The 15,602-nt window shown below is 47.9% G+C and overlaps 2 protein-coding genes across 3 annotated transcripts; one reads left to right on the forward strand and one right to left on the reverse strand.

Annotated features, from left to right (window-relative positions):
- Positions 1 to 4,913: 4,913 nt before the first annotated feature.
- On the forward strand, positions 4,914 to 15,333 carry LOC126988181 (cuticular protein 47Eg-like). Of its 2 annotated transcripts, none has more exons than XM_050846056.1 (3): positions 4,914 to 5,747; positions 14,474 to 14,613; positions 14,717 to 15,333. In XM_050846056.1, exons 2-3 carry the CDS (start codon positions 14,477 to 14,479, stop codon positions 14,880 to 14,882), a joined length of 303 nt encoding a protein of 100 aa, XP_050702013.1. In that variant the 5' UTR covers positions 4,914 to 5,747; positions 14,474 to 14,476; the 3' UTR covers positions 14,883 to 15,333. The 2 variants fall into 2 exon arrangements, with proteins under 2 accessions (XP_050702013.1, XP_050702012.1); XM_050846055.1 differs by lacking the exon at positions 4,914 to 5,747 and adding an exon at positions 13,672 to 14,325.
- LOC126988182 (cuticular protein 47Eg-like) lies at positions 11,088 to 12,670 on the reverse strand. The gene is made up of 2 exons (XM_050846057.1): positions 11,903 to 12,670; positions 11,088 to 11,763 (listed from the first exon to the last, which is right to left on the reverse strand). The coding sequence occupies exons 1-2, from the start codon at positions 12,037 to 12,039 to the stop codon at positions 11,598 to 11,600; spliced, it is 303 nt and encodes a 100-aa protein (XP_050702014.1). The 5' UTR covers positions 12,040 to 12,670; the 3' UTR covers positions 11,088 to 11,597.
- Positions 15,334 to 15,602: the final 269 nt, after the last annotated feature.

Raw genomic sequence — 15,602 nt, forward strand, 5'->3', positions numbered from 1 at the left:
TTCTCCCTTAAGAAGCACTCCCTCACCTATTCCTCCCCTCCCTTCACTCCATACAAACTCTCCCTCCCTTACAGTTCTCCCTACAAGCCACCTCTCCCTCCCTCCCTTCCTTCCCTCCCTAGTTCTCCCTTACTAAGCTCTCCCTCACCTCCTCCCTTTCCTTCACCCCCTACAAACTCTCCCTCCCCTCCTTCCCTCCCTTCCAGCTCTCCCTCCAAGCCACATTCCATCCTTCCTCCCTTCCTTCATTCCCAAACTCTCCCTTACTAATATCTCCCTCAAATCTACACCCTCTCAAGGACGTCTGCAGCTCCCCTCTCCCCTTCCTTTCCTCTCTCCCCTTCCTCTCCCCTCTCCCTCCCCTTCCTCTCCCTCTCCCCCCTGCCCATACCCACACCCCTAAAAGCTAAATGAAGTTCTGGGTAAACCTGTATTTTTTTCTGCCTATGTCATCACACACACACACACACACACACACACACACACACACACATACTACATACCCCGCCCATAGGATTTGCATAATAATGTTAATATGAATGCGGAAAACGAACATACGTAAGAATTTTGCATAGCTTAACCTTGCCATATTATCTTCCTTGCTTAATATAACATGCTATTTGATTTACATACAATGGTACCACGCAGGAGTAGACGGATAGATAGATAGATAGATATAGATAGATAGGAATAATGAAGAGTATATATATAAAACAAATTGCATAGCCTAACTGCAATACTTTCTTAAAACATTATTTAGATCGAGTTATTAGCCTTGATAGAATGGAGAGAGAAAAATATATAAGTAACTTTAAACGATATATGGAAAATAATACAAAAAATAGCCTAGCAAAGAACAGCATCAATCCTTTCTTTCATGGTTTTGCTAAATTTAAAAGCAGTGATAAACAGGAAAGGAATTATGGAAGTTTAAACGAAATATGAAAATTAAAACAAAAATAGCCTAGCTTAGAACAGCAACAATCCTTTCTTTCATGGTTTTGCTAAATTTAAAAGCAGTGATAAACAGGAAAGGAATTATGGAAGTTTAAACGAAATATGAAAATTAAAACAAAAATACCCTAGCTTAGAACAGCATCAATCCTTTCTTTCATGGTTTTGTTAGATTTAAAAGCAACGATATGCAGAAAGTTAAGAAAATAATGTAACTTCAAACGCACAACGCACACTAACCCCTTCCTTCACTCCCTACAAATTCTCCCTCCCTTCCTTCCCGATAACTATAACAACAAAGAGCGAAAACCATCAATAGTCAACAGTTTTAGCCCTAACTTTTATTTTCTCATGTTACTTGTGCAGGTACGAGAGTTTGAGGCATAAAAAGGATAGATACGATATGTGGTTAATACGATAATTTGCCAACGCTGCTTCCATGAACCGTTGTATATCTATCGTTAACACAAGTAAAGCAACACACTTAATTAACAAGAAAAAACAACACAAAGAAAAAACACATTAAATCAACACAAAGCAAAATAGTAAACAAACAAACAAGAAAAAAACAAAACAAAAACAACACATAGAAGACGAGAAAAAAACAGAACAGCAACACAAGGAAAACAACACATCCGAAGAACAACACCAGTAAATCAAAACAAAGTAAACAAACAAGAAAACAACACACTAAAGCTGGCGTCACACTGGACCCAAATCTGGCGAGCACGAGCTCTTGCTGGCAGCTTTTGCTCGCGAGCAAGTCACTGTTGTTGTCACACTGACGAGCGACGAGCGGCGAGCGGCGAGCAACATTGTAAACAAAGCCTCGACCATGGCGCCTATTACACCTACGCTTCGCATTACGGCTAAGTGTGCAGCTGTGACGGCATTACTTGCCGTTATTCAGCGAGCTCAGAAGAAGAAAAGACGAGTCTGGGTTCGGTCATGGCTGGAGAGAAGGGAGGGAGACCCATGATGTGTACAACATCATAACATCATAACTTTCTTCAGCGTAGACTTACAGAAATCTGGATGGCTGTGGTCCCATAACTCGGGATGGTCCCTGACTCTTGCTATCAAAGAGTGTACAATGAAGGAGGACAAGTCAACTTTTGAACGAGGAGAGGTGGCCATGGCGAGTGTTTATATCAGCTGGCCTGGGCGGTCTTGGTCTTGGTCTTGGAAATCAAAATAAAATCCAACACTACTTTTCTCAACATTATAAAATATTACAAACACCGTCAAACATAAAAGGAGTATGTGAATAAGTTTTCTAATATCATGGGTATACGGATTCAATACACTAGGTAATACATATTATTCACATATCGGTGCACCAAAGAGCTCATTTGACTGCCTACTTGCGGCTCGCCGAGCTGCTCCCCGTCCAAGCGGCGAGCTAAACGCAGGAGCAAACGCTCAGGAGCAAGCCATCCCTCCAGCAAAAGCTCGTGCTCGCTAGATTTGGTCCAGTGTGACGCCACCTTATATCAACACTCACCCTCGCTGTCCCGTCCTCGGCCTGTCCACAACACGTCCTCGTCCTGTCTTCGTCCTGTCACGCCGCCGCCTCCTCTTCCTGTCCTTCCTCCTCCATCGTAATTTTTCAGTTTCCTCGTAAAATATTAGTCTGTCTTATTTCACTTCCTTATTTCTTTTTCTTTGTTTTCTTCTTTCTCCTTTTTTCCCCACTTTCTGTTTCGTCTTCCTGTTCTTTTGTTTTCTTTCTTGTCTTTCTCGTTCTTATTTTTCTTCCTCACTTTTTTCTTCCATCTATCTCCCTCTCCCGTCACTTCTCTTCCCTCCCCCGCTCCCTTTAAGCTCCCCAAGGTCATAAGGGTCAGTCAGTAACGTGTAATCGCCCACCAGTCAAGGAAATCCGTGGAAAATTATAATAAAGTGAGCCTTCCTCCTCTATTTTGAGCAGCAGAAATCAAAATCACCCTCACTTTTCTCCCTTTTTCTCCCTCTCCCTTCACTCCCCTTCCCTCCCCTGCTCCCTATAAGCTCCCCAAGGTCATAAGAGTCAGTCAGCAACGTGTAATCGCCCACCAGTCAAGGAAATCCGTGAAAAATGATGAAAAAGTAATCCTTCCTCTTTCTTGGTCAGTAGAAAATAAAATCACCCTCACATTTCTCCCTTTTTCTCCCTCTCCCTTCACTCCCCTTCCCTCCCCTGCTCCCTATAAGCTCCCCAAGGTCATAAGAGTCAGTCAGCAACGTGTAATCGCCCACCAGTCAAGGAAATCCGTGAAAAATGATGAAAAAGTAATCCTTCCTCTTTCTTGGTCAGTAGAAAATAAAATCACCCTCACATTTCTCCCTTTTTCTCCCTCTCCCTTTACTCCCCATGCCTCCCCCACTCCCTATAAGTTCCCCAAAGTCATGAAGGTCAGTCAGAAACGTGCAATCGCCCACCAGTCAAGGAAATCCGTGAAAAATGATGAAAAAGTAATCCTTCCTCCTCTATCTTGAGCAAAGAAAAGAAAATCACACTCACTTTTCCCCCTTATTCTCCCTCTCCCTTTACTCCCCTTCACTCCCCCGCTCCCTGTAAGCTCCCCAAGGTCATAAGAGTCAGTCAGTAACGTGTAATCGCCCCCCAGTCAAGGAAATCCGTGAAAAATGATGAAAAAGTTATCCTTCCTCCCCTATTTTGAGCAGCAGAAATCAAAATCACCCTCACTTTTCTCCCTTTTTCTCCCTCTCCCTTCACTCCCCTTCCCTCCCCCGCTCCCTATAAGCTCCCCAAGGTCATAAGAGTCAGTCAGCAACGTGTAATCGCCCACCAGTCAAGGTAATCCGTGAAAAATGATGAAAAAGTAATCCTTCCTCTTTCTTGGTCAGTAGAAAATAAAATCACCCTCACATTTCTCCCTCTTTCTCCCTCTCCCGTCACTCCCCTTCCCTCCCCCGCTCCTTGTAAGCTCCCCAAGGTCATAAGAGTCAGTCAGCAACGTGTAATCGCCCCCCAGTCAAGGAAATCCGTGAAAATGATAAAAATGTCATCTTGTTTACTTCGTTCTCAACACATGATAAACAAGCTCGCGAGGAATTGTTCGGGTGAGACTCTGACTTCGGCCGATTGATTTGAGGCATATTATTTATCTATTACGTAAATGACAAGAAGAAAACGATGAGAAAGTTAAGGGTAAGAAGATAAATGATAAGAAACTAACCCCGTTCACCTCTTGACGCCATACTTGACTATACAGGGAAACAAGCGAGGGAGTTGGTGTTCGGGTGAGACTCTGACTTCGGCCCGTTGATTTAGGTGTTTGTTTATCGATATACGTAAATCTATGCATAATAACAGTGTATAATATTTGTGTATGGTATCAGTGTATAATGTATTCACTATTCCCCCTAACAATATGCGTAAACCTGTGTGTAATGACAGTGAATGATATCAATGTGTAATATCAACGTATATAATCAGTGCAGTGTTTTCTAGTGTTTTTTTATACTATTCCTACTACTATAAGGTTAATATATACGAGATTAATACACAGAAAGGTTAAAATTCATTCCTGGTTTTCCGTAGTCAGAGTCACGTTGTTCGACTGTCTTGCTGTATCATTATAGGAATTATTTATTTTTTACGTTGTAGCCTATAGTGCATAACATCAGTGCTTTCTAGTGTTTTTATAATATTCCTAGTACTATAAAGCTAATATATACGAGGCTAATACACAGAAAGATGTAAAAATTAATTCCTGTCGATCCGTAGTCAGAGTCACATCCTTGGATTGAGACACAGTGCGGACCTCTCAAAACACATACATTTATTTTCCCCAGATAGCCTTTAAATGTAACTTGTTCATGTCAATACGATGTAAAAAATATTCAAAAACACTTTGATCATATAAAAATAAGTGCTAGGAATATAGGAACTTTATTTTGACGATTTATATAGGACAACAGAAGCTCATGTTTGCGGCCGTGAGGGAGGAAATCGTGGGTGACCGTTGCATATTTATCGTTATTTTCTCGTGTTTCATTGCTCCTAGACTATTGAAACTAAGCACAGATAAACTTCAAGTACTCAGGAATATCCCAGACGAGTGGCAACGCCTGTGAATGTAAGGAAAGCGTTGAAAAAAAGGAAAAATATGAAATGGGTGTCTGAGTTTGAAAAATGGAGGGGGCGGATGCAGCGTTCGCGTTGAAAGTTTTATAATAATTGCTAAATACTCGCGTTTCCTTTATCTGGGCCGAGTGACAGTGTATCCAGGAAGAGATTAAAGGCTTTAGGACATTATGGAGAAGTGCCAACACCTGTGAATGTAAGGAAAGCGTTGAAAAAAGGAAAAATATGAAATGGGTGTCAGTAAGTTTGAAAATGGAGGGGGCGGAGACAGTGTCCACGGGGAAAGTTTTATAATAATTGCTAAATACTCGCGTCTCCTTTATCTGAGGCGTGTGGCAGTGCATGAAGGAAAAGATGAATGACTTAAGAACATTATCGACGAGTGCCAACACCTGTGAATATAAGGAAAGCGTTGAAAAAAGGAAAAATATGAAATGGGTGTCAGAGTTTGAAAATGGAGGGGCTGAGGCAGTGTCCACGGGGAAAGTTTTATAATAATTGCTAAATACTCGAGTTCCCATTATCTGAGGCGTGTGGCAGTGCATCGAGGAAGAGATAAAAAGCTTTAGAACATTATGTAAGAGTGCCAGCTCCGTATAAGGCGAGGAAAGTGTGAGTAAGAGGAATGGAATAAGGAAGAAGGCGAGTTGGGAGTAGAAGGATCATCATTGTCATCTGACGTCATCCAGCGCATGAGGAGGTGAGTACAGATTTTTTTTTTTTTTTTTTTGTGTGTGTGTGTGTAAGCCTTTATATATTACTAGATGCACAGTGATGGGATGACAATGAGGAGGAGAATGAAGTAGCACAAAAAATGAGGAGAAATAGTGATAATGACATTTGTTAAAGGGTTGAGAAGTGACTGATGGAATAGGGGAAGGAGGAGGAGGAGGAGAAGGAAGAGGAAAAGGAGGAGAGAAGATAATGGAGAAGGTTGATAATGATAATGACTAAACTTAATTATTATCGTTATTATTGTAGTGCCTGACCCGCCTGATGGTTAAGTCTCTAATAACTCACTCTGCGGGTGGGATACCTCTTTGGCAGACTGGTTAAGGAGTGTCTTTTGCCATGTCGCTGGTCGCGGGTTCGATCCCCCGGCGCTGGTAAAACTCTCTCCTGGTCTTGATTAGCGTGTGATTCGTAAACGCTATGGCCGTGTGGGTATATAGTGAAGGGAAATTCGGGCAATACATATTATTATTATTATTAGTAGGTAGTAGTAGTAGTAGTAGTAGTAGCAGTAAGATAGTAGTATTAGTATCATTGTTGTTGTTACCATTATATTACTATTATTATACATATTATCTTTATTATTATTATTATTATTATTATTATTAGTAGTAGTAGTAGTAGTAGTAGTAGTAGTAGTAGTAGTAGTAGTAGTAGTAGAAGTATCATTGTTGTTGTTACACTAATCATAACATTTGATATTCTCGTACTTGTTCACGGAGTCCTTGTGTTGTTGTTGTTGTTGTTGTTGTTTTTATCATATTGTTACCATTGTTGTCTTGCATATTATTTTTCTTGTTTTTGTTTTAATTCTTTAATGGTGTTGTTAGTCTACTAGTGCGGTCGTCGTCCTTCAGTCAACGCTTTACAATAATTATAGACACGACAAAAACTGACTCCGTTGTCCTACCGGCTTGTGTGTTATTTAAAGACAAACATTGGAGCCAGAAGCGAAAAAAATAAAGATAATGCAAATAAAACCGGTACTGTTCTGTGCTTGTAAAAAAATAAATTACTAAGTGGTTACGTGAACCTGTTGCCGAGTGAATAATTATGTAGATATAGTAAGAACGTTAAATGAGAGCGAAAGTGTAGACAAACAAGCGATAATAAGGAAGAGAAATAAAAAGGGAAGAAGGTGACAGAAGGAAAAAATAGGAAAACGAAATATATAAAAAGGACGAGGAAAGCAAGATAGGCCTAACCCAGTATTAAAAGGGGAAACAGGACAGCATAATAAAGGAGAAGGGAAGAGGAAAAAGAAGGGAAAATAAAGGAAAAAGAAGAACGAAATATAAGAGGAAGAGGAATAATGAGGAGAAAGAGGAAAAAAAGAAATAAAATAGAGGAAAAGGAATATAAGAAAGGGGAAGAAGAAGAAAGAGAAAAACAAGAAAAGAAAAGAGAAGGGAAAGGAGAGTAAAGAAGGGAGATCAAAGAAAAGGGAATAGAGAAGAGGAATGAGATAGGGAAAAGAGGGGAAAGAGGAAAACAAAATAAAGAAAAGATAAAGATAGAGGAATAAGAAGGGAAAGAGGAGAAAGAAAACAAAATAGAAGGAAGAGGAAGAGGAATAAAAAGGGAAAAGAAAACGAATAAAAGAAAGAAGGAGAGGCATAAGAAAAGGAAAATGAGGAAAACAAAATAAAAAGAAGTTAAAAGGAAGAGGAAAAAGAAGGGAAAGAGAAGGAAAAGGGACAAAGAGGAGCCTGATAAAAGGGAGAAAGGAAAATAAGGAAAATAAGAGTTTGAGAATATTAGAGAGAGAGAGAGAGAGAGAGAGAGAGAGAGAGAGAGAGAGAGAGAGAGAGAGAGAGAGAGAGAGAGAGAGAGGAGGTGGAGGAAAATGAGAAGTAGAAATAGAAGGGGAGGAGAAGGAGGAGGATATGGAAGAGAAAGAGGGAAGGAAAATGAGACAAAGAGAAATCTGATAAAGAGGAAAAGGAGGAAAAGAGTGATAAAGAGGAGGAGGAAGAGGAAGAGGAAGAGGAGAAGGAGGATTAGAACATAAGCAGATTAAGTTAAGTCAAAAGTTTGTCAAGTTTTTGTACACACACACACACACACACACACACACACACACACACACACAGGGAAGGGGAGGAAGGAGGGAGAAGATGGGAGGAGGACACTATCTACCTCCTCCTCCTCCTTCAATCAGCTGGTCGTCCCTCAGTTGCGTAAATGTATCCAGTTTTTGCCTCCTCCTCCTCCTCCTTCTCTTCCTCCTCCTCCTCCTCCTCCTCCTCCTCCTCCACGAACATGTTTATATTATTAATAGTTACTCGTTCCTGTTGTTGTCGTTTTTTTTTTTTTTTGTAATTTTGGTCGATTTCCTTATTCGTTTAATGTTGGTGTGTGTGTGTGTGTGTGTGTGTGTGTGTGTGTGTGTGTGTTGTTGTTGTTGTTGTTGTTGGTGGTGGTGGTGGTGGTCTTTTTCTTCTTTTTCTTCTTTTTTTTCTTCTACTTCTTCTTCTTCTTTTTCTTCTTCTTCTTCATTCCTTCTTTTTCTTCTTTTTCTTCTACTTCTTCTTTATTCCTTCTTCTTCTTCATTCCTTCTCCTCCTCCTCCTCCTCCTCCTGCTCCTCCTCCTCCTCCATGTGTGTGTGTGTGTGTGTGTGTGTGTGTGTGTGTGTGTGTGTGTGTGTGTTCTTCTATTCTATTTATTCAACCAATATTTTATTTATTTCCTTCCTTTCAATTCCCTTCAAGAGAGAGAGAGAGAGAGAGAGAGAGAGAGAGAGAGAGAGAGAGAGAGAGAGAGAGAGAGAGAGGCAAAAAAAAAATTAGGCTAATAACCATACAAAGAATTGGGAAAATGAATTTGTTTGGTTACTTGTTTTGTTTTTGTCTTCCTTTTTTTCCTAATCCCAAAATCTCTGTTATTATTCTATCGCTTCTTCTTCCTCTTCTTCTTCCTCCTTTCTTCTTCTTTTTTTTTATTTCCTTGTACGTGCTGATCCTCGTTTTTATTGATTTATACCATTTTTTTTTTTTTTTGCTATATTTTTTTGCATTTTCATTTTCTTTGTATCTAATTGGGTAGGCGGTGGCTGAATGGATAGCAAGACGGCCCCGCGTTCAAGAGGACGCGAGTTCAATCCCCGCCCGGTGCCACCAAGCTGGGATTTTTCAGCCGCCGCCGAGTGGCTTAAAACTACCCACATGCTGTCCAGAAGACCACCTATCAACCCGGACTCTAGATTCTAGGATTAAAGATGAGCTCCGGAGGGCAGCATGAGCCAATGCAAGATGGCGCCACTATAAACACTCGCCTGCGCCAGAACGGGCTGGGCCGACCATCAGGACCCACCGGGAAGAAGCCTACCGGCACAATAGGCTACAATATAAAAAAAAAATAATAATAAAAAAAAAAATTTGTGTTGGAATTTGTTGTATCTTTCTGTATAGGCCTACTAATTATTTTTTTCTTGTTTATTTATATTATTTATTTTCCCAATTCTTTGTATAATTATTAGCCTACGAGTTGTTTTTACTTTCTCTCTCTCTCTCTCTCTCTCTCTCTCTCTCTCTCTCTTGGATAAACAGAATAGGAGAAAGAACACACACACACACACACACATACACACACAGCAGTTGGGCACGGGAGAGAGAGAGAGAGAGAGAGAGAGAGAGAGAGAGAGAGAGAGAGAGAGATTTTTTGCGGCTCTGACAACAATCTTCGAAGGGCTTCTGAATGCTAGAGAGAGAGAGAGAGAGAGAGAGAGAGAGAGAGAGAGAGAGAGAGAGAGAGAGAGAGAGGTGCGAAGTGACACAGACGAGAAAAGAGAAGGTATATTAGTAGCAGTAAGAGGAGGAGGAGGAAGAAGAAGAGGAAGAGGAGGAGGAGGAGGAGGGCAGAGGAGAGAGTGGGGGAGAATGAGGGAGTGTGACAGATAGTATTCTCTCCTTCTCCCTCCTCCTCCTCCTCCCTCCTCCTCCCTCCTCCTCCTCCTCCTCCTCCTCGTCGGGGCGCCAAAGAGGAGCCACAAGACCCTCTAATTTGTTCTTAATTTGCATAAACATAAGTGAACATTGACTCTTCTTCTTCTTCTTCTTCCTCCTCTTCCTCCTCCTCTTCCTCCTCCTCCTCTTACTCCGACTCTTGTCTCTCTCTCTCTGTGATTCTCTGGTTCTCTCTCTCTCTCTCTCTCTCTCTCTCCTCCTCCTCCTCCTCCTCCTCCTCCTCCTCCTTCTCCTCCTCCTCCTCCTCCTCCTCCTCCTCCTGTTTTTTTCTCGTCTGTCAAGGGAACATCTTTCCATTGACATTGGCACCCTCTTCCCCGCGAGGAGGAGGAGGAGGAGGAGGAAGGGGAGGAGGAGGAGGAGGAGGAGGAGGAGGAGGAGATGGTGGTTGCAATGATGGTGGTGTAGCTCAGAAAGTATAGAGAGAGAGGAAGAAGAGGAGGAGGAGGAGGAGGAAGAAGAGGAGGAGAGAGAGAAAGAAAAGACGGACGAGGAAAATAATTGAAGAAAAAGAAGAAAATAAAGAAAGAAAAGATAATTAGGAAGAAAATAAATGGAAAGAAAATTAGATAGGAAGAAAATTGATAAGAGAAAATAAATCGGAGAATAAAATAAATAAATAAAATAAAATAAAATAAAATAAGAAAAAAATAAAGAGGAGAATAAAGGAAGGAAGAAGAAGAGGAAGAAAAAAAAGAAAGAAGAAAGGAAGGAAAGGAAAGAAAAGACAGATGAGAGAGAGAGAGAGAGAGAGAGAGAGAGAGAGAGAGAGAGAGAGAGAGAGAGAGAGAGACCCACCTGTAGCTTCTATAATAACTTCACACACTTGGGAAGGGAGGAGGAGGAGGAGGAAGAAGAGGAGGAGGAGGAGGAGGAGGAGTAAACTTAAACCTCAAAGTCTGATGCGAGGGGAGATAAGCGCCATTTTCCTCCCCCTCCTCCTCCTCCTCCTCCTCCTCCTCCTCCCTCTTCCTCCTCTCTCTCCTCTCTCTCTCTCTCTCTCTCTCTCTCTCTCTCTCTCTCTCTCTCTCTCTCTCTCTCTCTCTCTCTCGTAATCTGACATATTATTACCTCTTGGCTTATGCACGTGTGAGGAGGGAGGGAGGGAGGGAGAGAAGGAAGGAGGAAAGAGGGAGGGAGGGAGAGAAGGAGAGGGGGAGGGAAGAATGGAAGGAGGGAGGGAAAAAATGAGGTGGGGAAAGAAAAGCGAAGAAAAGAAGATGAAAGTATGAAGAGAGAGAGAGAGAGAGAGAGAGAGAGAGAGAGAGAGAGAGAGAAATAATAGATTAAATTCGTGTGATAAAATGAACAAGAAAACGATTAAAGAGAATGTGTAGGGAACAGCTTGAGGCAGAGGATTGAACTTGAGCTTGAGAGAGGGATGGAGGGCGGGCAGAGGAGGGTACACAGACACGGGTATTGCTGCAGTGTTTATTGGGTGCGGTGCGTGGCCTAGCGCCGCGCGGAACACCAGGGCACGAAGGGGCACGGACCAGGTCGTGTTTGTACTGTAGACAAGGACACAGCGGCGGCCAGTCTGTGTGCCGGGCCGCGGGGACACAGGGCGCTGGGCCAGGCCAACACTCAGCCCGCGGGACACAGAAGGGCCTGGACTCAGCGCCGTGTACATGTAGGGGAGGCACGAGGACACGAGAGACAGCTCGGGACGCCTGGCACGTTAGCACCGGGCGACGAGGACACGAGGACGGGGCGGCATCCGGGGCCAGGCTGCTGCCGAGGCCACGGGTCGTGCAGGCGTCGGTAGGAAGCATCATCGCAGGGCGTGACGGGGCGTGGGTCGTCGAGGGTCGGGGCGGGGCTGGTCGGGTCGTGGGTCGTCGCGGGCGGGGGTCAGTGCGCGGCGGCGTCGGCGTGGTCGGCGTCGTAGTTGACCTGGTTGCCGTCGGGCACGGCGCCCCAGGAGCTGACGGGCAGCGCGTTGGAGTCCACCACGCGGTAGCCGTACTCGTCCGCCACGTACTTGACGTAGTACTCGTAGCCCTCCGGCGACGTCCAGCTGGGGGATGAGGGGTGAGGGGTGAGGGTGTGACCCAGCGTGACCTGCCCCGTGACCAACAAACCTTACCTTACCCAACACACACACACACACACACACACACACACACACACACACACACACACACACACACACACACCTGTAGGAGCCCTCCACCTTCTTGCCGGTCTCGCCCTTCTGGGTGTGCTCGTGGTCCTCGCCCTCGTAGCTGAACACTGTGTCGGAGGGGCGTGCCGCCCCCAGCGTCACCGCCGCCACCACCACCAGCAGCGCCATCACCTGCGGAGGGAGCGAAGGGTCGTTAGCGGCCCCGGGTGGCTGGGCGTCAGGCCCCTGAGGCACCCCCGGGCGTCTCTCTCAGCTATCTAGCTTTTTACACCTATCCATCTCTATCTCTGTCTCGGCGGCGCGGCACAGAGCGACTCACGGCACACTTCATGACGCAGGAGGAGGAGGACAGGCCGTAGGAAGAGCTGAGGAGGAGGAGGAGGCGCTGGCGAGGGTGGAGGGAGAGTGTGGTGGAGGGGCGCGGCGAGCAGCTTTATATGGCCCCGTGGAGGGCACGGCGGGGCGCGACGCGCCGCCCCCTCCGGCGGGCAGGCACGCGGACAAAGGTCGCGGCGCGGCGTTATGAGGTCATGGGAAAGTGTGAGGCGACGCTTGATCTTCTTAGCAACAACAACACGTGACGCGCCGCCCCGAGGTGACGGCACGCCGCGCCTGTCTTCCTCCTCCCCGTGACGGGCCGGTCACTATGAGGCGCTGCCGACATGCCGGACTCCCCCGTAATACACCAGCCACGACATCCGCCTCCGGACCCTCTGATGCGGAGGCAGTACAAGCAGCTACAGTCGTGGCGATAGCTATGTAGCACCACCTCCCCCATGGACCTGTTCCCCAGTCACCCTTCCCCGCGTTGAACATCGCCCTGCCCTGAAATCATCATCACTGTTCATGCAGTTTACGGGATCCTCTCAGCCCGTGTCCATCCAGTCGGGGGGCAAATAAAAAAATAAAAAATGTCGGATTCCTTGCTAAGGCACAGAGGCGTAAAGAGGGGATTTTTTTTTAGGAACTTTTTAATATCTCATCCCTGTGGTGAGTGAGGGTGACGGTGCCTCGACCCATCTGTGTCTTGAGGGCCGCCGATGACTGCTTTCAAGGAGTGCCATTGCTCTTATGTATTCTGTATCGGGGGAGTTGGCCGTCCTTTGTTTCTGAAGGTTGATTTTCATGTTCGGTCTGTCTGGGCTCACGCCGCCGCTCAGTGCTCGGCTTGCAGATGTCACGCATGGAGTCTGTCTGACGGGCAGGAGACTGACGTGGAAGCGCCTGGGAATAGTTTTAGCAGAGTGAAGGGAAGGCCCGCGAGGCAGGGAAGACGGGGATCAGTGCTGGGCGTGTCCTGAGGCACAGAATGGTGCTCGTCCGTCCCTCACCGACGTTCCCAGACACCACGAAGGCCGGGGTTTTCACACACAGTCCCGTTGGCCACGCCGCCGCCCTGCCGAGGCCGCCCTGGCGCTGAGAACGCCTCAGACGGTCCATTGCTGTCACCTGCCGGAAAGACTCGCCGAAGGCCGCAGCACGTGACGCACTGGCCCCCGAGGTGACGCTGCGCCACCCACGGTGACCCCACGGTGCTGCGTGTGTGTGTGTGTGTGTGTGTGTGTGTGTGTGTGTGTGTGTGTGTGTGTGTGTGTGTGTGTGTGTGTGTGTGTGTGTGTGTGTGTGTGTGTGTGTGCGCGGTTGTGTGTGTGTGTGTGTGTGTGTGTGTGTGTGTGTGTGTGTGCGCGCGGGTGTGTGTGTGTGTGTGTGTGTGTGTGTGTGTGTGTGTGTGTGTGTTGCCTAACGCCGAGGCGTGTCGCGACGCCCCCAACGAGGCGGCGGCTACAGTGGCCGGCCTCCCCAAACACTCGCTCACTCCTGTGTCAGGGGAGCGTCACGGCCACCCATGGCCGCGGCGACCCCCGCTGCTGCTGGTTGTGCCGTGGGTGCTCCTGCGTGGCGGTGTTCCCTCAGCGCCGCGCCACCCGGCGTGATCGGTGCACCAGTGTGCCGCCAATACCTGCCGCCGGGCTCGCCTCTCCAGGGGGGGTGCACCCAAACCTACTCCTGGCGTAGGCGGCACAAGCTCCCCGAAATCTTTTATATTTCCTCCGCACCGTCACCGTCACGGCCGGTGCTGCGCATCACCTGGGGCGGGGTGTGTTGCTACTGGTGGCCGCCGCGGGGCCACACTCGTGGCAATGCTGGCCACTGCCCGGCTAACGGCGGGCCGCCAAGGCAGGTCAGGTGCTCGAGGCCCCGACCCGGAAAAATTTTCCGTTTACATTTCTTTTCTTCTCCTCGCCCGCCAGGGGCGCCGCGACCTTTGTCCGCGTGCCTGCCCGCCGGAGGGGGCGGCGCGTCGCGCCCCGCCGTGCCCTCCACGGGGCCATATAAAGCTGCTCGCCGCGCCCATCCACCACACTCTCCCTCCACCCTCGCCAGCGCCTCCTCCTCCTCCTCCTCAACTCTTCCTACGGCCTGTCCTCCTCCTCCTGCGTCATGAAGTGTGCCGTGAGTCGCTCTGTGCCGCGCCGCCGAGATAGAGATAGAGATGGATAGGTGTAAAAAGCTAGATAGCTGAGAGAGACGCCCGGGGGTGCCTCAGGGGCCTGACGCCCAGCCACCCGGGGCCGCTAACGAGCCTTCGCTCCCTCCGCAGGTGATGGCGCTGGTGGTGGTGGTGGCGGCGGTGACGCTGGGGGCGGCGCGCCCCTCCGACACAGTGTTCAGCTACGAGGGCGAGGACCACGAGCACACCCAGAAGGGCGAGACCGGCAAGAAGGTGGAGGGCTCCTACAGGTGTGTGTGTGTGTGTGTGTGTGTGTTGGGTAAGGTAAGGTTTGTTGGTCACAGGGCAGGTCACGCTGGGTCACACCCTCACCCCTCCCCCCTCCCCCCCCAGCTGGACGTCGCCGGAGGGCTACGAGTACTACGTCAAGTACGTGGCGGACGAGTACGGCTACCGCGTGGTGGACTCCAACGCGCTGCCCGTCAGCTCCTGGGGCGCCGTGCCCGACGGCAACCAGGTCAACTACGACGCCGACCACGCCGACGCCGCCGCGCACTGACCCCCGCCCGCGACGACCCACGACCCGACCAGCCCCGCCCCGACCCTCGACGACCCACCCCCCGTCACGCCCTGTGACGATGCTTCCTGCCGACGCCCGCGACGACCCACGACCCGACCACTCACTCTCAGCCGCAGTACAGGCCTGGCCCTGGACCCCTCGGTGCCAGGGAGTCAGCATGGCCGGAGCAAGACCTTGTCCCGGGGCACAGACTAGTGTTCTCGTGCCGCGATATACAGTGTCCAAGCCTCCATGCTGTGTCCCGGGGCGTGGGTGTGGGCGTGGCACGGGTCCAAGCCTGTCATTGCGGCAGCAGTACACACGTGGCGCACACCGACTGCCTGCCACGTGTGTCCTGGCCCGGCACAAGCACGGCCCTGGATCACTGCCCCTCTGTGTCCTGGGAGCCTCGCGCGGCGCACCGTAACGCTCTTAACGAATAAACAGTGCTGCAGTACTAGCGAGTCTTTCTCTCCCTCCCTCCCTCCCAACATGGCGCCCTCCTTCCCTTGCTTCACTAAGTCCTCGTCTATGTGTTGTCCACGTGTCTATGTGTGGTCTATGTATTGGCGAGGTGTCTCTGTGTGTGTTTTCCTTTCCCCTTGTCCAATATTTGCTTTCTCACCCGTTGTCTGTGCGTCTGTGTGTATATGTGTCTTTGTTGTCCATGTATTGTGTATATGTCTATGTGTCTGGCCATATGTGTGTTGTCTGCCTCTG

This window comes from Eriocheir sinensis, chromosome 68, assembly GCF_024679095.1.
Source record: "Eriocheir sinensis breed Jianghai 21 chromosome 68, ASM2467909v1, whole genome shotgun sequence".
Lineage (NCBI taxonomy): Eukaryota > Metazoa > Arthropoda > Malacostraca > Decapoda > Varunidae > Eriocheir > Eriocheir sinensis.

Excerpts from the sequence above, each read along its gene's own strand:
- LOC126988182 (XM_050846057.1), bottom strand. The coding sequence starts at position 12,039 with ATGGCGCTGCTGGTGGTGGTGGCGGCGGTGACGCTGGGGGCGGCACGC. Across the intron at positions 11,764-11,902 it reads AAGGTGGAGGGCTCCTACAG|CTGGACGTCGCCGGAGGGCT; the intron begins GTGTGTGTGTGT and ends CTCATCCCCCAG.
- LOC126988181 (XM_050846055.1), top strand. Across the intron at positions 14,614-14,716 it reads AAGGTGGAGGGCTCCTACAG|CTGGACGTCGCCGGAGGGCT; the intron begins GTGTGTGTGTGT and ends CTCCCCCCCCAG.